This window comes from Dermacentor andersoni, chromosome 5, assembly GCF_023375885.2.
Source record: "Dermacentor andersoni chromosome 5, qqDerAnde1_hic_scaffold, whole genome shotgun sequence".
Taxonomy (NCBI): Eukaryota; Metazoa; Arthropoda; class Arachnida; order Ixodida; family Ixodidae; genus Dermacentor; species Dermacentor andersoni.
The window spans coordinates 128,518,436-128,539,323 of NC_092818.1; the positions used below are offsets into that span (position 1 = coordinate 128,518,436).

A 20,888-nucleotide genomic window follows, 5' to 3' on the forward strand; every position below is an offset into this window, starting at 1 on the left:
GATGGTCATTAATGGTTACGAACTGGATTCCAAGGGAAGGAAAGCGTAGCAGGGGGCGGCAGAAAGTTAGGTGGGCGGATGAGATTAAGAAGTTTGCAGGGGCGACAGGACGACATGAGAAAGAAGTTTCCAGGGACGACATGGCCGAAATTAGTAGGGGTAGTTGGAGAAGTATGGGAGAGGCGTTTTCCCTGCAGTGGGCGTAACCAGGCTGATGATGACGACGATTTTCGCTTTCGCAAGATTAGCGCCGACACGTTGGCGACTACCGGTGAAATCATTCCGGGCATTGTGCTGCTACAGCGTACGTGGCCACAGCCGGTCTGTAGCGTACGTCTGGCGTTTGAACAGCACCTTCTAGATATCACCGATATAACTGAAAGCGTGCTCGCTTTTCGCGTGACGTCACATGCGTCACTTTTCGCAGCCCGGCAGTAGGCGACGAGACGCCGGCGCGGGAACCCGTCGTTCTGCTATTGTGTCATGCCGTGCCTGCGCAACGTCGACTGCTTGCAGTCGACGTTGCGGTCACTGTGTGGTTGTGCTACTGGTTCGTTGAAACGTGAATGAGGAAACTATGAACATGCCATTTGATTGTTGTGTACCAGAGTGCCGCGCATTACCACCAATGAGCCGGAGGAGGTGCTCGCGTTCTTCATTCCGAAGGAAGAAAGCAGCCGATGTAAGTGGCTACGAGCAGTATGACGGAGGAAATGCGAAATACCTCCTCTACAAAGGTAGGTGGAGCTATTTCTAACAACTTACCGATAGATAACGTGCTATATATACTAAAAAAAAAAAAAAAACGCTGCTGTCCGCAAACCGCACACTCACCAGCTTTTATCGACGTGATTTCTGTCGGCTGTTACCCCCCCCCCCCCAAGAAAAAAAAAACTAATAAAGAGCAGCGTTTCTCTTTCCTGCATCTTTCTGACCACTGCCGGATAGGAGTGTTCTAAAGGACGCTACTGAGAATTATGCATGGTTTTGCCGAGCGTGAAAAGCGGTACTACGGTTAGAAAAAACATATCTAGTTGTTTGAGTTTAACAGAATGTATTTACGCGCCTTTTCTCGTGCAACAACGAATGCTATAGGCTTTCATTATTGCGAATAAACCAAAGAAGTGGACAAAACTTTTGTAGACGCCACTTTAGTCGTTCGTGTCTCCACGTGAGAGCCAGATTTTTTTTTTTTGCCACTTCACTGCAGCTTATATACGCACACAAAGAAAAGTATTCATAATTGGCTCAACTTATATGGTGCTATGCAATGCAAGCCGTGTTTCCTTGCGAGAAATTGCCGCGAGCGTGGCACAAATGGTGATAAAATCGTAGACTAATACTTTTCATGCTCTCGCAGCTATGCGCAAAGTAATTTGAGAAATCCCCCAGGCGCAAGACCCCACCCGCGGCCCTTTTTCAGACACCCTCGAGTCATTTATTGCTATAATGCCTTGACTTCCTCAGTAGCAAATAGAAAGGCCACCTTTAACTGTCGACTGCTGACGTACAACGGAAATTAAAGCCTTTATATATTTTGCACTAGTTAGCGCAATAGCGCTCGGCTAACCCGTGGCTACGATTAGTTAGATTTACAGCTAGTCCTGTTCAATTTATAACGAGTATTAGTCTAGGCTGTGCAATGGTGCTCATCGCCAAGGGGCGTCGTGAGTGGTGACTATGCATGTAAAAAGGAAAAAAAAAAAACATGCAGAGGCACGAAGGGCATGATCTCTTGCGATTCAAGGAGGAATGCTTCCGCGGAATAGGGCCAGCTGCAAGAATTGTGGCTGTTTGGGCTTGTTGGTTTGACATCATGGCACATCGTAGCGAAAAAAGAATATATCACAGACCGACAGAAAAAAAAAAAAAAAAAAAAGACGAGCGCTATCTGCGAGAAGCGCGGCCGCTCGACGAGAACTTGTCTTTATCGAGCGCCCGTGCTATAGAAGCATCGGCACACGGTGTTGACGTCACCGTCAGAGCAAGGAGGGTTTGAGTAATCTAGGAAGTGTTGGTTTGAACGTGAGATGCACGCTCCAGGCCGGCCGAGGTTTGGCATTGTGCCAAGATCGTTGTCGCCCGTAGACGCTGACGCGGCCGGAGCTATAGTCTCGCAAAACCTCGTGAAAGGGAATGTATCGCGGGAAGTGATTGCGCGAGAATACCGCCACAGGGCTCCAATTGGCCAATATTTTAGTGCGTACGAGAAAGATGAACGTCATATATTTATAAAAAGCGTTCGATATTGAGCAGCATTCACTGTGACATGTTCGTTATTACCATTGGCCGGCGGAGGCGCTTATGAATTTCTTTGGCGTACGAACATCACTTGTAAGTAAGGGCTGTAGCGGGAATGCCTTTCTGTTACCATACATGAATGAAACATGGACCATGGGGGGGGGGGGGGGGGGTGGGGGGGCAAATTCACGAAACATTTCGAAGTGCTTTTTGCCATTGGTTGGATCGCCTTAGATAACATGTCCAGCATCAGGAATGGCAGGAATTTGCTCTAATGAACAACTCAAGCGTAAGAATTTCTTGTGAGTACAGGCACAGATCTTCCAAATAAGAACGCGCCTTAATTCGGCTAGACCGCCATCGGGTGCTTGGTCGGAGCAGAAATCCTCCCTGGCGATGGCGATCCCCAATGGTCCATGGCGATGACGTAGCAGTGTTGTTGGCATGCTTCATGACTTCCTGGAGGGAAGGAAAATAAAGTTTAGTGTTCGCTGGCTAGCATTCGAACGCATTGTGGCTTTATTAACTGACAGATATAGAAAAAAAAATATGGTCCTCCAGAAAATATTGACTGCATTGTCCCAAATGGTGTCCCAAAGCCTAATCTACCGATCTAGGTTAAATTAATATGTTTAAAATATATTTTATATTTATTTACCATATATATATATATATATATATATATATATATATATATATATATATTTTCTTTGAAGTAGAAAAATTAAAGACGACCCCCCCCCCCCCCCCCCCTCCCCACCCGTTGTCACAGCGGCTCAGAAATATGACAAGGACAAAGTGCTAATAATGTTGATGTTGATTTCTTCAAACATGGCACATACCAAGCTATGAATTGGCCACACATTGAGAAAGAAAATGTCTAAAGCAGAAAATCACAAAGCTTAAAAAAAAGCAAGAGTTAAAGGTATTTGATGACAAATTATACCAAGAAATTAGAAATTAACAAATTATTGGAAGAACCCGTGACAAAAACAAATCGCAGCAGAAACGGTGTCCTTAGGAACGTAAACTGCTGGATGCTTCAATAAACGTATGTGATGTAGTGCCAATTTCTGTGTAGCTTAGGCCAAACTGTACTACTCCAAATTATAGTGCATTTGGAACGGCCATCGAACATGCTAATAGTGGTGCGTGATGGCTTTGAGGCTGCCTCTTTCATTATTAGTCTTTTAAACGTTTGCACGGTGTCGAGAAGAGTGTGTTTTTGACTAGTTCGGTACAGTGCATAAATAGAAACTAAAGATGCGGTGGAAGTGCTGTTCAAGGCACTAATTCCCTTCGAACAATTTCGATATAGCGACGTTTTTCAGTTGTTCGCCCTGTAGTTTTATTGACAAGGTCGAACTGTTTGTATTGCCAGCTTTCCACATCACATTACTATGGACACTGCAACGCTTCCTATTGCAGTAAATTGCAGTAAAATAATTGCAAACGTTTTTAGGTGAATTAAGTTCATCTGCACGTGGCTGAAATTAGTTTTGCATCAATTTCGCGCCATTGTTGTTCAAATCGAACGGAAGACATGATGATGATGATGATGATGATGATGATGATGGCTTCTTATACAATGGCACAGACCCACTGTGGGAGAAAGGCCATCAACCGGGTGGTATGATAAACGAACAAAAGTATATCTAAACAAGGATATTTATGTATTAATTAATTAATTTATTTATTCATTTATTCGTACCTAAAATACCCTATTTGGGGTTTTACATGAGGGGTGGGCATAGTTAGATAATAATTTCAATGAATGCCTTGAACGATGGATCACTGGAGTGGTGCACTGCTTCAGCAGGTAGATGATTCCAGTCTTTCGCTGTTTGAACGAAGAAAGAGTTAAGATGAGCGGTGGTGCGAGCTGGAGGGGGAATGGTCTTTGAATGGCTATGACGGGATGAAGTGCGATGCGCAGGCGTGATGTCCGTCTGGTGAAGCAGCGAGTGATAAACTTTGTGAAAGAGGCACAGTGTTGCTATATCGCGGAGGTTCTCGAGGGTCGGAAGGTTCAGAGATGACTTAAGTTTAGTAACGCTAGTGTGGTAAGAGTAGTCAGAATGAATTAACCTTGCTGCACGATTCTGTATGGATTCCAGTGCTGTTGCCGGGTTAGATTGGTATGGGTCCCACACTGAGCATGCGTATTCCAGTTTGGGTCGAACGATTGTTAAATATGCGAGTAGTTTTACTGAGGGGGGGAACAAGACGTAGATTACGGCGCAGGTAACATAGTACACGATTGGCATCATTGCTAATGCCGCAAATGTGCGAGGACCAACCGAGGTTATTGGACAAGTTAATACCTAAGTACTTATAAGAAGTCACAGCACATATTTCCGAACCGGCAATAACGTAATTAGCTGAAATAAATGATTGGCGACGATGGAAAGTAAGCAGCGACGTTTTTTTGACGTTGAGGGACATTAACCAATTATTGCACCAAGTTTCAATGACGTTAAGGTCGGACTGGAGAGCACGAGAATCAGCGTCGTTAATAATAGTACGACAGATTACACAATCACCAGCAAATAAACGGATTTTGGAAGAACAGCCTATCGGTAAGTCGTTAATGTATATTAGGAAGAGTGGTGGCCCCAGGACTGTGCTTTGTGGAACGCCGGAGATAACGGGTGATAAATTAGACGAGGATTGGTTAGCGTAAACGAACTGTTGACGGTTAGTCAGAAAGTTGCGTATCATTGGAGAACACAAGGGTTAAGATTAAGACGCGATAGTTTTAGGAAGAGCCGTTCATGAGGAACCTTGTTGAAAGCCTTTTGAATATCTAGGAAGAGGGCATCTATGGGTATGTTGTGGTCAAGATGCGAGCGGATGTCATTAACGAAGAGAGCCAGTTGAGTCTCGCAGGACATGCCTTTCTGAAAACCATGTTGATTAGGATTTAAGAAATTAGCGGATGTTAGATAGCTTACAATATGAGAATAAATTATATGCTCCATTAGTTTGGGACAAACACTGATGAGGGAAATTGGACGGTAATTGTGGCACGATGGCGATGATCATTTTTTGGTACAGGAACTACCTATTTTCCAGTCTTGCGGCACCACTCCAGATGATAATGATGGCTGAAAGATATGGCATGAAAATACACTAGAGATGTGCGCAGTGTTCTTAAGCATTTTCGAACTGATTCCATCGATGCCGGTCAAGGATGTTCATTTGAGGGATTCAGTTAGCTTGGTGATACCATTTGCCTCGATTGTTATGTCTGGCATCGTTGGGTTGTTGAGGTAAAGACAGTCTGGGAGGTCAGTGTTAAGTTAAGAAGTGAACACGGAGAAGACAGAGTTTAGTACTTGAGATACTTTATGGTCGGGAACACGGTTATTGTCGTTATCATATAATAATAACGTTTTGCGGTTATTTGGGCTAATGTATTTCCAGAATTGTTTGGGATTGTGTTTCAGCATGTTAGGGAGTGTTGTTGAGTAGCAGGTTAGTTTAGCTGTTGCGGCCAAAGAGTCAAACGGCTTTTCACTGACGTAGTATTTTTCCCAGGCAGTAGCGGTATTGGAATGATTGGCTTTACGAAACAATCTTTTCTTTTTATTATTTAGTCGTTTTAATGCATTATTGAACCATGGGGACGACGGTCGCTCTGTGAAGATTATATTTGGTATAAAATAAAATAAACCGAGCAGCACCAGCCTGCGGTGCCAACGCCGCTTGCCACCACGCCCTGCGCGACGGGAGACCGAGGAAACAGCAGCGGCCACAAAGGCCGGCAGGCGCGCGCACCAGCTAAGCCCAGTGAGAGAGAGAGAGAGAGAGACAGAGGAGAGAGAAAGATGGAGGCCGTGCGCCGGCTTCCGAGAGCGAGATGGTGGCACCCGCACGCGCGCGTCACCCGACTGCCTCGCCGACGACAGCCCGTCTTGCCCCGCGGCGTCGCGTTGCCGTATCTGCTTCGTCGAGGCGCGCTGGTGACGTGGCGTCGCGGCTATGCCCTCTCCCATCACGCAACAACCGGCGCGCTAACGGAGCAGCAGGTGTTCCGATTTGCCCGCTCTGCTCCGCCGAGGCGCGCTCGTGACGTGTCGTCATAGCCAATGGGAGTTTAGACACCGTTTCATTGCTACAGACGCCGGTTTTTTTTGCTCAATGACCCATTTGATGCTTTCGCATCAATAATGTTGTCTGCCTTTCATAGACAGGAAGACGTAAAAATAACTTAGAAACAATAACACTTAATGTAAAGAGCATTATTGAGGTGAAGGATAATTAAAGCTTTTCCACGGTGGCTTAACGGCTATAATTGCGCTGCTAAACGCGAGGTCGCCGAGTCGAATCCCGGCCGCGGCGGCCGCATTTCGACGGGGGGGGGGGGGGGGGGGGGGGATGCAAGAACGCCCGTATCCCGTGCATCGTTAGCACGTTAAAGATCCCTTGGTTGTCAGAATATCCGGTGTCCTCCACTACGGCGTGCCTCTTAATCGAATCGCGGTTTTGGTACATAAAACGCCAGAATTCAATTCATCTAAATTTCGTGTGTCAGGGAGAAAGAGAGTAATTATCGAGCAAGAGAAGTATTCTTCGCCATTGGTGGACAGTTTCCTCATGCGAGGAAACAGTTGTACCTGCACATCTCCCGGGCACGGTTCACCGGTGCTAGCTGGTCCACAGAATATGGGCATGACAGTTGGGCCTCCTACTGCAATTCAGTGGTTACGTGCTCTGGCTTGGTTCTTGTTGCTCATTCAAATTCCCACACCATGTGGTGTAAGGCATGGGGGACGTCGCAGAATTTCCATACATACGGGAACTGTGGTGGGTGAAATTCTGAGCAGTAAGATGCCGCGGACGTAGTCAGGAGTATTTTGAATGTTACTCCCTGCTCCGTGCTAAGCTTGGGCTGAATTATAATATTATTATTAGTATGAATTTCTCTTATTGCTATTTCAACGTTATAAGTTAATGAAGCATAAATAATTCAATCATGAAAAAATTGGGAATATTATTAGGGTAATATTTTGGTTCTCATGGGTAATTATATATGGCTTGTGTATAAAGGAACAAGGGATTTTATTTTGTAGATTGCACTTCCAGAAAACAAAACACAGCCGAATCCCAGAATCGCTCGCACACGCATACTGTAAATCACGACGAGTGCGTCTGTTCCCATACAAGAACCCCGGTTACTGATGCTACGTGCTATCCCCACGACTCACGTAACCTTAGTTGCAATGCGTTCTATGCGAGAATGGCAGTTACGATTTCCGTCATATGTAACACCCTGGTACTTATGCGACTAAACCAGAGGAATGACTCTCTGACCGTGTACTAGAGATATCTGTACGGACACGGAAAAAGGAAATGCAAGAACGGCCCTTTTGTTTACGTTTAGTAAAAGAGGAATACTATAAAGCCACGCCTCAAGAGTAGAAAGGTACGATTGTGAAGACTGATAAACAAAATTGATGTCACTCGCAGTCGCGAAGAAGGCGATGTCGTCGGCATGAGCATACAGATGCATATCCCGAGGCAGATGATTTGAACTCATTAACAGGTTAAATAATACAGGAGATAGGACAGCTCCCTGAGGCACCTGTACCTGTTGTTTGCTTGTCTTTTGTTTGCCCTCTGTCACTTGCTGATACCCACTGTGGGGAATCGGCCAAGATGCGGATAGAGTTAGAAGGCGATCAGTAATTCTGAGAAAACAACTAGTATAATTGGGAAAGAATTGAAAGAATAGGAAAATACAAACACATATAAGTTTACCTAATAAATCTTTTTGAAACATCTATAAACTCTTCAACGACTGTGTAAACATCCTTGCGACTTGGCCTAAGAGACGAGGCTCGAAGAGCAAGCATTTCAGGAATTGGGAAATTCACTCAAAATTTTCTAAATGTCGTTTCCAAAATGCTTTTCATTGCATGTGTGAATTGTCTACAGAACAAAATAAAAATGGTCAGTTGTCTCACCTTCACCACAGAATCGACACAGCGGGGAGAGAGCCAGAGCGGCCCTGTGTTGATGAAATTTTAAGGAAGGTACTCGACACCGTAATCGAGTGAAAATTACCTCAGTTTTGCGAGTATGAAAAGCATCTGTGCGCCAAGGGAATAGTAGCTGTCGACACTCTGCAAAACTAGTTATAGCTGGGTTAAAAAATCAAGCATGATTGTTGCTGTTGTTTTCGGTGCCGTCTTCTTGTAATCTTCTTGCTCTCATGATTGTTATTATTATTATTATTTCCTCCGGGAGATAAACAACACGTTATGCCTAAAATCACAGTGGTTTGAAAAGGGCATAGGGTAAGAATATCAAGACAATTCAGCCCTGCGAAGGTGGATGACGAGCGGAGCTGTAAACATCGTGGTTAAGAAAACTTGTGGTAAAGACTTTATTGGCATCACTTGTTGTCACTTAGTAACGATGGTCACAATGGCTTTGTGGTCGCTATGCTATTGTCACGTTGCGGTCACCCAAGAAGGATAAACAAGTACACGTATCAATATACACTAATCGGCATACTCGCAACTGTTAACGCATTCATTGACAATGTCAAATCGATGCACGTTCGCCACTGGGTGGTCGGTTGGGCTGGGTCAGTGTGGCATCGCAAGCGATATGTCTGTAACGCGAAACGCGTAAACCACTCCCTTTTCGGTCCCGACACACTTACATTGAAATCACCGCGACCACAGGAGAAGCGTCGTCGCAACTACCCACGCAGAGTGAGTATCCATGAATCTTACGGGGCCATGAGCCATTGCATTTTTTTTTGCTTTCTTACGGGGGTATGAGTAATTGCTTACGCGCGTATGAGCCCTTATTTGCGGGGGTATGAGCCATTGATGATGATAGTGTTTTTGTGCTGACACGAAATTTCCATGGTACCCTAGCCATATACAGCTCCCATGTAAAATTACAGACGAAAATCTTTGTTGAGGAACGGCGTGGGTCTTCACCGTAAGAAAGGGAGGAAGTCGGGGTCAAGGTGACGGAATCGCAGGCGGCGATGGACGCCCGCCTCACGTGAAAACTTCCAGAGGGAGAGCATGTACGTCGTGGGCTCGATGGTCGTCGGTCGGGGTAGTCGAGTCTTCAAACGAGGTGACATGTGGTCGCGTGTATTTCCCACTGAGGCGTTGCTACCCGAATCAGTCCCGCAGCATGTGTCCGGCGGTAGGACGGGCGCCCGCTGTGCATGCGACTGGTTCAGTGTACAGTGCTTCTTTGACCATATGAGGTCACACTAGGATATGTGCTGAGTCTGCTGACCAGCACACATTTCGATTCATTGTGAGTCAACAAAGCGCGCTACAGGTGCCGATTTTGTGGTGTTCAAGAGATTGCGAGTTACCTTACGACAGCTATATGTAAATATATCTTTAGCTTTCGGTGGATGTCCTTGAGGAGCAGAAAAAAGAGACGCGAGAACAGAAGCCCGTCTTTATTGGGTTAAACAAACAAGCAGTTCGTGTCAGAAGAAACACGGGGAGGCTGAGTTACCCTTGCCCCAACCCAACAAACACACCGTCGAATTCAGGACACTCGATGCTACGGAACAGAAAACCTAGGCGCTTTACTACTTGAGCTGCAAGCCCTGTATTAAACGCCGTCAATAGGCTGAATAACATTAGTGGGGTCGACATCCCCATTGACTTGTTCAACGCTGTAAGGCACACGAAGAAAGTTTCCAAGACGTCACAAGATTCCTGCAGACACGTAGTCTTCAAAACTCTTTCCCATTCCGGACAAAAATGCACACTCTCTTTCAAGACCAGAAATCCCATCTGATAATGTTCCTTCAGAACCCCGCTTTATGCTTTTAGCCCAAAAACCCCTTCAACCTTTTCGTCGGGACAAGCTTGCCTTCACCCTCCGTGTACTGCTCCCCTCTCCGTATTCGTTCTCGAGGGAAGGAAGTCTCTCTTCCAAGAATACAGGCCAGAAAGAGGGAGGAGGAGGGGGCGGCACTTACACCTTCCGCCCGTCCTGTGTTCCTGCTTGTCCCTGTGTCATTTTTTGTGCTATGTATCCCAGTCTGTATGTTTCCGTCGCCGGGGCCTGGAGTCCATCCCCTGAACAACCTAGTGAACTGTCGAAAGGGCGCTGCTCCAGCGTCTACAACGAGCACTGACCATCTGTTGTGGCTATGCCCAGAAGCGAGGGTAACTCGAGAGAGGATTCTAAAGGCTGCCAAGGTGTCTACATAAGGATGCCAAGGTTACGCGTATTGACTCATGGACGATAACTCCGTTAAGCCTCTATTGCAATTTATGCATGAGGGTGCGTCCGCACTTTTGTTTAAGTGTATATATATGCCGCAGGGCAAGAAGCTCAAAAAAAAGAAAGGAAGGAAGAGAAAAAGGAAGAAGAAATAAAAGAGAACACACACCCCCTTAACAAGAACAAAAGTAGAGATCACAGTTTCTGGCGACGGCGTACTGTCTCTTCGCCCATCGAAAAGACGGTCTTCGGGTACTCCGCTATTCCGCGATCTGTGATTGATGTGCGTGTCCTACGCTGCAAACGGCTCCTCGTGGATGAATCTGTTGATCATGTCGTACGCTGCCTCCGGCTGGTCGTACGGAAGGATGTGACCTGCGTCCCGAACGAGGACCAGCGTGCAGTTCCTCGTGTTCTTAGCGTAGCCATGTATGTGCTGACCGTCGTGCGAGCGCCAGATTTTCCGCTCGGCGTTCGACCACTCCTCGCTACCCGACCACTGCAGGGAGTCCATCATTGCCTGGGTTGCAGTGTATGGGACGATGATGTCCAGATGACCGTTGTAGACGAGTACCTTATGACGAGAAAAAGAAAAGACAATGATAAAAAAATGAGACTGCGGAACATAATTACGCGGCATATTTTATAATCAAGAAATGGATTTAGCAAACAGAGGCCCAATTCACAATGCTTTTCCTCTGTGAGCACTGTTTTATGTATAAATTATATTTAGGAGATATTGGTTCTTTTAAGCAATGTAAGCTACTCTCTTTGACGTATCATTTCATACAGTGAACAACCACAGGAATGAGAAACTCGCATTAAATACACTAGAACTTACAGTCAACTCACATAAGTCAAACACAGTCAACCTTAAAGTGAACTCAAACTGAAAGGCACATAAATACTCTAAGGACAGTTTACACAATATGTGTCACATAAAACACGCTGAAACGTAAAGTCCCCTCACATGAACGCAGTAAATTCCGGAGGGAGCGTGCAGAGAAGAGAAAACACGGAGTACACAGAAAGGCAAATGAAATCAGGCCCAGAATGGAACATAAATTCAATTCAAATAAAACACATATAGCGAGTTTTTCAACAGGCGATAAAAGCTCTACTCAGCATTTGCCCAGGATGACGTTCGCCTACAGAACTCTCTCGGGGGGGGGGGGGGGGGGGGGGGGGGGCGGCTAACGTTCGCCTTTGCCATGAGTAGGCTGGCATGGGGCCAATGAGCCGCATTCGCTAATATGCACGACGTCACAGTTGGCTGGCCGCTCATCCTACGGACCGTTTCATTGCAAGAATGCTTTTATGAATACGTGCGCAGTTTATTGGTGGGTATTCTTAGACATCGGTAGAGGCCTGTGCTATCACCTCGATTGGCCGCTGCTGCACCTCACCCAGGAATCGCCCTTTCTTCGCAGGTTCTTTGTAAATGCAGGCCAAAAATAACTCAAACTTTGCAGCCCTGCTCGAATCGATGATAAGCAGGGCCCGTATCCACAAAAGGGGAAGGATTCCGCAAATGCTGGTGGTGGACATATGGGTATAAGCGAAGGCGGCCGGTTAATGGCAATCAGTTCTTAGGAAGAAAGAGCTTTGTGGATTCGGCCCCAGTACTCCAGGGAAGCAGGCCACCTCATACTGTCAAAAACGTTCTTAAGCTGAGACTAGCCTCCGTATTCATAAATGCGACTTAACTTTAAGCTCATGCTTGACTTGATATAAATGACGCCTGCTGCGAACGCGCCGAAGACGCTCATCGCGTTTCTTTTGGTGCGTTGATGACAGGCGTCGTTTAAATCAAGTCAAGCATGGGCTTCAAATTAAGGTGCATTTCTGAATACGGGAGTAGGTCCCTTCAATATCTTTCGTCTGGTCTCGAAACCCCCGCGTAACGTTTATGGGAGCGCTTCACGCAGCGCCCACAGCGGAGGCACCGTGGCGCTGGCCTATGTAGCGCGTCGGAGCGGACGCCCGACGGACGCCACGGGCGTTCTGAGCGCACGCCCGCTTTTGCGCAACGGTCGAGTGCCATTGCTAGCGGCGCCCGACTATCGTCGGCACAACGTGCCAAATCGCCACCCTGTTTCCGTACAGTGTTCGAAAGTTTAAACGCGAACAATTTCGGAACAATTACAACGCCTTGTTTCATTTCCAGTTCCACCTAATTCGTAATTTCCAGCGGCCTAATTCGTAATTAATTCATAATTCTTAATTACGCATAAAAGGCCTTAGTTGCTGCTTTTAGCCGCTCGTGTTTTTTTCTGCACTTTATATCTCGCTCCGTGTAATGATACGTCTCGTGATAGCGACAATGCCTAACAGTTGTAGTGTTCTTGCGTGTGGGCCAGCCTACGAGGAAACTTAACCTGAGAAGTGCACTAATGAAAAGGCTAAACTTACTTATTAACTAGACAAAATTTGATGGTATAACGAACTAAGCTAATTAAACAACAAAATAAACTGAGCTAATCAACTAATAAACTTAACCAACCTAACTAAACCAACGAACGACGCCTAATTAACGAAATTAACAAATAAGTAGTTACTAAGCTAATTATCGAACTATTCATTAGTTAGACAGTGATCGTTTCAGATAATTACATAACTCTTAACTGAGCTAACTAAAACAGCTAATTAACTAAATGAAATAATAGCTAGCGTAACAGACTACAATAACAAAACTATCTGAACAAATAAACTAATTACATAATAGCACTAATCAACCAAATAACTATTGTAACTAATCAAACTAATCAAACTAATTAACTATTCAGCCAAAATTAATTATTTATACTAGCAAATCAAACCAATTAATTAGCTAAGTTATATAACTAACAGTAATACTCACTGGTTAAACTAATAACCTACTTACCTATATTAACTAAGCAAATATGACTAACTTACTAACTAAACTAATTAACTTACCAAACTAGCTAATATAATTAACTACACAAAGTGCAAGTAGACAGAGCCGACCAAAACGGTTTGTGCAAGGAAGGCTACTACGGACCAGGGGGCCACGTGAATCATACAACAGTGCCGTGTATAATCTAAGCACAAACGCATTGCACGTTAAATTATTTTGCCAAAGGTTCTCATTGCATGTTCCCTCTACAAACATGCCTAAATAAATGTGGGAGAGGCGCGTTTCCTCGTAAAATATTTCCATGATCGCGCAGCTCAGCCATCTGGCGTGCCACACTGTTCCCCTTGTACTTGGGACACCGCCTCTGGGGCCAACTTCTGTCCCTATATGAAAGTTTCGGGAGATTTCGTGACCAGAAGGAAAGTATAGAAGGACCTTGCTAAAACTGTTTCTGAGAGTGAATATTAGAAAATGCTGATAGTCGACGTATGATTAGTGAAGTCGGCAGGTCAATGGCAAACAACACTTACGAACGAAATGCTCTGTGAATTTGGCCTCAGTTGCTTAGCGCCGGTAAAAAAAATGATATAATGATGCCCAGTGAACTAAGCGATGGAATTACTGCGAATGTGATCGGCCATAGGAAATACGCTAAATATTGTGAAGCGACATGTGAACTGCAGCGCACCACATTGCATCGACGCCTAGGCTGGACAGGATTTTTGTATTACATCTGGAAGTTTTCACACGTATTCGTATAACACCCAGGGTCATGATCACCCCAGGAACCATCGTTTTCGCTTACCATCCCGTAAATGAAGCTACCCATGAGTGCTAGCGTTTGTCACACTATGAAGCTGGATGACCTTGAAACCATGATCGTTTTGATCTCATCATCGTGGCACATGAACGTTTGCAATAGCTCGTAGCTGTGAAGTTGATGTCAAACGAATGATTACTCAGACTCTCAAAGGAACAGCATTAACACCAGTATACGCGAAAATATATACCTTGTAGTTTTCCACCAGCACGGTCAACCGTTCTTTAACGGACTTCATAAGGTCTACAGCAAGGTGGACCGCAACTTCCGTTGATCCGCCTTCGAAAGGGATTTGCCCGACGTGAATGGCTTTGCGCACCGTAGGGGTGTCGACGAAATACTTGTACCGCTCTTGCGGCTCGGGTTTCTGAGTGATCAGATAGTTGTAGCAGTACTCGTAGCCCGTGACATTTCCAAAGTACGTAGTTTCTCCAGCGACAGTGCCTAAGATGAGAGAGGTCGCCAGCAGAGTAGCATCCAGGTAGTTCTCTTCCCGGATCAGGCTCGCCGCACGATCGCACTCGTTTTGCATGTGCCTCGCTTGCTGCTTGTCCATGAGCCCGATGTAGTACAGGAAGTCTCCGTAGAGAAGCATAGTAATGGGGTCTGTCATGCCATTACCAATAGCGATGCCCTTGAAGTTGATCGGCACCCGGAGCTTGTCTTTGGACTCGTGCAGGGCGGCACCGATGCTCGGGACAAATTTTCCTGCGGAGAAGCGATGCACTTGAGGGCTAACGTTCACGCATGCGCTCCCACGTAACTTGCACTAGTGGGTAGTCCGTTGACCACCCAGTATAGCGCCCAGTAGACTGCCAAGTGTCGATAGTTGAAGGGACGATGGGTAACAAGCCCTCCTATCACTAAAAGGCCTTCGCTAGTGTTGGCTAGGCGAATGAGTGGCCATTGGCCAGGGCACATGTCCATCCACAAGGACTTTCATGCGCAAAAATCGAATCTTAAGAACGAATACCGGCAGGTCCAGTATAAGGAACGGTATAACAGCGACGGCATGTGTCAGTGACATAGTTAAATCGCTTCGAATCCGACCACCGGGACTTGTATTCACAAAAACCCTTTACGCAAGATTTGTTCTTCAAAAATAATTTTATTCAATCGTGATGCTGGACATAATAGCGAAGGCAGCCGGCCGCTAGGGAAAAAAGCACTTACGATTGAAACGCTTTGTGAATTCGACCCCCGATTTCTAAGGTTGTCTCATTTGCTTGAGAACAGGTCTGCCATTCGTCGATAAGTAGGGAGACTTGGGCTTGTAGGTTTGCCACCTTGAACGTGTTTGGGTGTCGCGCAACTATTACATACACGCACACAGAACACTGTGTGTGTCTTGCTCTTTTCGGCGTCCACGTAATAGTTGCGCTACACCGAAAAGCTCTCATTCGTGTCAACCTTTCAGTTCACGCTGCTGTTACACTTTTGTGCATCTAATAATTGCGCCTGAAGCGAACACCGTCATTTGATCACGTGCCTCACGGCGAAAGAATTGCCGATTTATTATTAGAAGTTCGGGAGCACTCTGTGCTTGACCGATGTGACAATTTCTGGGCATGGCAAAACGTAACACATACGCAAGATTCTAGAAGCTCATGGCAAAAGAAAGCAGATAAGCCCGCAAACACGCCCTTATATGTTTTGTTAAACAGAAGAAACGCCCCTACACATATGACATCACACAATCCACCGATCCATATCGTGACCACTGTGGTGCTATGTGAACGGTTTAGAATATTCTGTTAGGATTCCTACTCTATAGAGATAAGAAAAATTTATATAAGTCAAATGGACAAAATTGTTCAGGCACTACTGGCGCTGAGAAGCACATTACGTTCAATGACTTTCCCTTCTAGGCAGTGGCAGGTTTTAAACTTGCTGCTTGCTTATCTTCGGGACATTGCCTTGCGTTACGAGCTTTAGGGAATGCTATATACACATTACAGTGACCAAATTTCATTTTTACATCGCCTTCATCTTGAATGTAGCGCATCGGACTTCATTTTACATATAAATACTAAGTCCATCTTTCCCGCACGTTTCTTTGCCCCCATTCCCCTTCTCTCACGGGGCGTTTCAATCCCTCATCCCTTCCCTCGTGCAGAATAGCATGTGGGCGACTGTACACACGGTGGCAGAAATTTCTGCGTTTCATTAAAGAGCTTTCGCCCTCTCTCTGCTAGGTTCAATATAAACTTTCTTTTTGACTTGTTCCTTGTTGCTTTGCTGACTATGCTATCAGGCTTGGCGATCATCCGAGCGAACCCTTTGCAAGTACAACTTTACTGCAAGTTCTACACACGTTTTCTCGTCTGCGGTGATGCTCAAGCTGGAAAGAGTTTGGCAGTTTACAAATTAATACACCTTTTATAATTGTGGCGCGTCTAACTCAGGTTGAGTTGACATGTGTCGCTCAGGCAAAGACATTGCTGACATGGCTCTGCGAAGAGAATCGATGTCAGTTGATTTTCTCGTAGAGAATAGCGCGTACAAGTATAGGGGACTGGTAAAGAATCAGATGGTATCGGAAAAAGACGTGAAATGCCGAAAGACAGAAAGAAAAATGCAGAGTGAGAAATACAACAGAAGAAATAAAGAACGACATAGCAAAACGAACAGAAACTGTCCCAGTGAAACTCCTTTGAATCAAGCACACGTTCCTCAACATCAGAGGAGACATCCATATGTGACAGCGCCCGAGAGCTGAGTCTCCAGGGAAAGCGCACACTAAAGGAAAGCATTAGGCCGAGCTAGATCGAAAGATCAAACTCCTGTAATAACGAATTCGTCATTCATAGCGAGAACAGTGCTTTTGTAAGCGAGAATATGAGTAAAATGGAAAATTGGGGAGGTGTTGCCTATATTGGACTGTGGTACTTATCATGTGATGTCAACACTGGCTGATGCACGGAGAACGGCAGAGAAGAATGTCACGTGTGGATTAAGTCAGCTCGTCAGATTTGGCACGGGCGATTAAAATTGAGGAGGAGCAGCAGCGAGAGCATCGGTGGAAATTTTCTACGCAACGAAGTCATACATTGGTGCACAGGAAACGATGATAGACTACAAGACGAATAATATATCGCTCTAGCTCAGCTTAATATTTTCCTTTGGTGTACCCTTAAATTATTACCAAGTCGAGAAGGAACCGCTACGTTCGCCTGTAGCTGGCGACCCCCTCAGGCATTTTCTTACATAACTTCCCGCCCTAATTACAACCGATGCTCACCGCCGTAGGATTCTCCGGACATGTAGAAATCGTTGGAGGCGTAGTCACTGAACAGTGTGAAGAACTGTTGCAGCAGCTCGAGCATGTCTCGGCTCACGTCATCCTGGTTGGTTGCGTAGCCATCGTCGCTCTCCGTGAAGCTAAAGCCGGTGCCCGCCGGGTTGTCGATGTACAGCATCGAAATGATTCGTGTCCACGTCATGTCCCGCAGCTGTGGATCGCCGTTCTCGTCAATGAAGTAAGGACCATGTTCCACGAACAGACCTTCCAGTGAAGACGTCCCGGGTCCCCCCTGAAGCCACATCGACACTGGTGCGCTTTCGGGATTTTCCTGCACGCGCACACATACACGCAAAAACAAAACAAATATAAGTACAATAATTCTGTGCGGTAAGCAGCAAATGAATTATCATCAAGGATGTTCGTTAGATTTATTTTTGTGCATAAAAGGCACATATGCCGAAAGGCACAAAAGGCCGATATGCAATGTCCTGTTCTGCGTGGAATTCCACGGCTTCATACATGCCTGATACACAGACTGCGATTAGGCGTCGCCTTCACGCGCAAATACTTGCACATCATTGGAGGGACAGACTCCCCGGACTGTTCAGTGTGTGGCGTTGTAGAGACTATAGACCATGTGCTCGTGGTGTGCCCTGAATATGCGCGCGAAAGACTGACAATGGCAACTACCTTCAGACATATATACAATAGACCACTGTCGGAGGACCTCTTGCTAGGCGCATGGCCACAGAGTTGACAGACGATAGAGGCAATGCGTGCTCTTTCACGTTTCTTAGGCGACACGGGCCTGGACTCACGCTTATGATAACATTTATGCAATGTGTCCTTCACCTCGTTCCTGCCACTATCATCCCCCATTGTGACCCTTTTTCTTCGCCTCTTCCCCTTCCCTTATGTAGAGTAGCAGGCCAGATGCTGCATTTTCCGGCCGACCTCTCTACATTTTCCAATCATTAAACTACTTCTTCTACTCTTTTTTTCTTGGGGCATGCCTTTTTTTTCGATAAGCCATCGCGCATCATTTGTTACGATTTGCTCGGATATCTGACACCGCAGACATCGTTCAGGTTCACTTTCAGGTTATCAGTTCATGCGGTTATACTATACCTCTAGCGATGGAGTCTGATGAACTGCGGTATCAAAATCGAAACAGCTCGGTTTCAACTCCTGTTGTTCAACTCCTGCATAAAGGCCTTTTACATATGCCGTTGTTGCTCGGTTATGCATGAGGAGACTTAGCGTTACTATGTTCAGTTTCCGCGCTTTGCTAAGCATCGCATCGTTCCCAACATCACCTGCAGAACAAATGCATTGTTAGACCAGTGCTTTTGTCAGCACGAAGGCTTTCCAGTGTGGAGAAGCCAACCGGCCAATCGTTCTTCCACAGTGCAGTTAAAATTGTGGTGGTTTAATGCCAGGGAGCTGGACAGTGGGTTAGGAGGGATGCCTTAGATGGAAGGCTGCGGATTATCTTTGACCACGTGGAGCTCTTTAGCGTGAAACTAACGTACGATACACGAGCGTTCACCGCGGCTAATTGCACCCACGGCCTCGAGCTCAGCATCACAACGCCATAACCACTGAGCCATCACTGTGGGTACAGTGCACTTCTCTCGCTAAAGAGCTGAGCGTCTGCTTGGGTGCTTTTTAAAGGCTACTAAGAAGAATACTAGGCAATTGCCAGCTTTAGTGGTATATACTAGTAATTTATAACATTTAATCAAAGTGAAATATCCGTGCAGTTGGCCCTTAAGGGGACCAAGGTATCATTTAAGTCTGTGATGTTTGTTTTGTGTGCTTCTGATTGAATTTTGAGTAGGAGAAAAGTAGACCTTCGCGATGGTGAACACCGAAGTGCGGTTTCCATGTTGATACCCACCCTGGCGGGAAAAAACCAGAAGAAGAGGTGGCTGCCCAGCTCCTTGTCGACGGTGATGAAGCCCGAGTAGCTGGTCACATCTGGAATGTCGCCGATCTTGCCTACCCTGCTTTTCTGCAAGGCTTCTTCGTACTTTCCTGCCTCTATTAGAGGCGTCAGAAAAAGCGGCTCTCCAACATCGTCTTCGCTTGACCTAGAACCTGAATAGAATGAACACAATGAATTCATGCTGGCACCTTTTCTGACTTCCATAGGGGCAAGTTCTCTGCCCGATGGGGATATTAATCTAGACTGGTCTAGGTTTATTATTCCAGAACGACAGGAACATTATCGCCAAAGCATACATTGAAACAAGAGTGGTAAGAAGAGTGAGTGCTAATGATTAAAATCAACAATTAAATTTGCTGTAAAATAGAAAATATACAGAAAGCTATCTGGGCTGATCACCTAATTTTGCGAGGTCCAACAAACTGATTTACAAAAGTATGCAAAAAAGACACAATCTGAGGTTGAAATAGGTGCTTGGTTTAGGTGATTAAGGGAAAGTGTAGCAATAAATTTCGGGGCAGCAGTGGCAGATACCGGATACACTTTTTTCTTTTTCTTTAGAGTGCAGGTTTGCGCAATTTTATTTATTTACGTGCACCCACTTTGTTGCTGTGAGCTGTGAATACACATCTACCCAGACATATTTATCGGTCGCTGCGTGTCAGGAAAAGCTTCGTAACGTCGCGCATCGGCCGTGTCTCTCCACCTAAACGTGCTACAATTCGCAATACATACTTGCAGAGCTAATGTCCCACCTTCAAGTGCGATCATTTTTCGTTCTTATATTTATTTGGCCTCTTGCTGAAGACTTGCCAACTTAATTCGTACGCTCTTCTTTTTGTACAACATGTACGGGGCCGAATGAAACTCCTCAAAATGTATTCCAGTAATTATTTCTATTAGGAATCAGTTGTTTGTTAATGTAAGTTTTATATGTGGGATGTTCCCTGCTGCCGCCTGCTGTAAAAGATGTGACACCTCGGTCAAGCGTTTCTCGCTTTTAGCCTCACGCCTTCAATCAACCCCTGTATTGATGGATAATAATAATAATAATAATAATAATAATAATAATAATAATAATAATAATAATAATAATAATAATAATAATAATACTCGAAAGAGTTCGTACAACCAACTTTCCTTAGGCTATACAGATTAAAAGAGCGCACGAGACGGTCAGTGTGATTACGCCACACATAGGTTACGGGCAGAGTTTCCACAAACACATTTACAAAAGCACCAATTGACACTAAGACACAAAAGGAAACTTCGGTATTTCTTTTGTTTTATTAATTATTTATTAATTTCTTTAATCTTAGCGGACACATCTCACTTGCGTAATTGAACTCAATCACAGCTAAGGAGGCGTCCAAATGCCTAAACTGTATTGGAAAAGCGCCAACTCCGAGACGTCTGTTTGCCAAAACGGGCGGACAAACAGATATTCCTCGTGATTGTTCACCTACAAAGCGCCCCATTTTCTTTAGTACTGCGGAAAAGAGCTACGTGGATCACCAATGTATTTCGGCGAACA

At 45.4% G+C, this 20,888-nt stretch overlaps 2 protein-coding genes across 6 annotated transcripts in view; one reads left to right on the plus strand and one right to left on the minus strand.

The window, feature by feature from the left end:
• LOC126531136 (glutamate receptor ionotropic, kainate 5-like) overlaps positions 1-20,888 on the plus strand; it is a 193,160-nt gene continuing 172,272 nt past the window's right edge. Inside the window, exon 1 of one of the 5 annotated variants that reach the window (XM_055070983.2) lies at positions 1-737. Coding sequence is in view for 4 of the 5 variants with exons in the window: in XM_072288282.1 (XP_072144383.1) it covers positions 578-737 (160 nt within the window). In the remaining variant the exon portion in view is untranslated. The remainder of the gene's footprint in view (positions 738-20,888) is intronic. The other 4 variants (XM_072288284.1, XM_072288283.1, XM_072288282.1 and 1 more) reach the window with 4 other exon arrangements.
• LOC126531135 (probable serine carboxypeptidase CPVL) lies at positions 9,671-20,125 on the minus strand. Its single transcript, XM_050178551.2, has 5 exons — positions 20,110-20,125; positions 19,307-19,506; positions 17,404-17,734; positions 14,353-14,870; positions 9,671-11,038 (listed from the first exon to the last, which is right to left on the minus strand). Exons 1-5 carry the CDS (start codon positions 20,123-20,125, stop codon positions 10,757-10,759), a joined length of 1,347 nt encoding a protein of 448 aa, XP_050034508.2. The 3' UTR covers positions 9,671-10,756.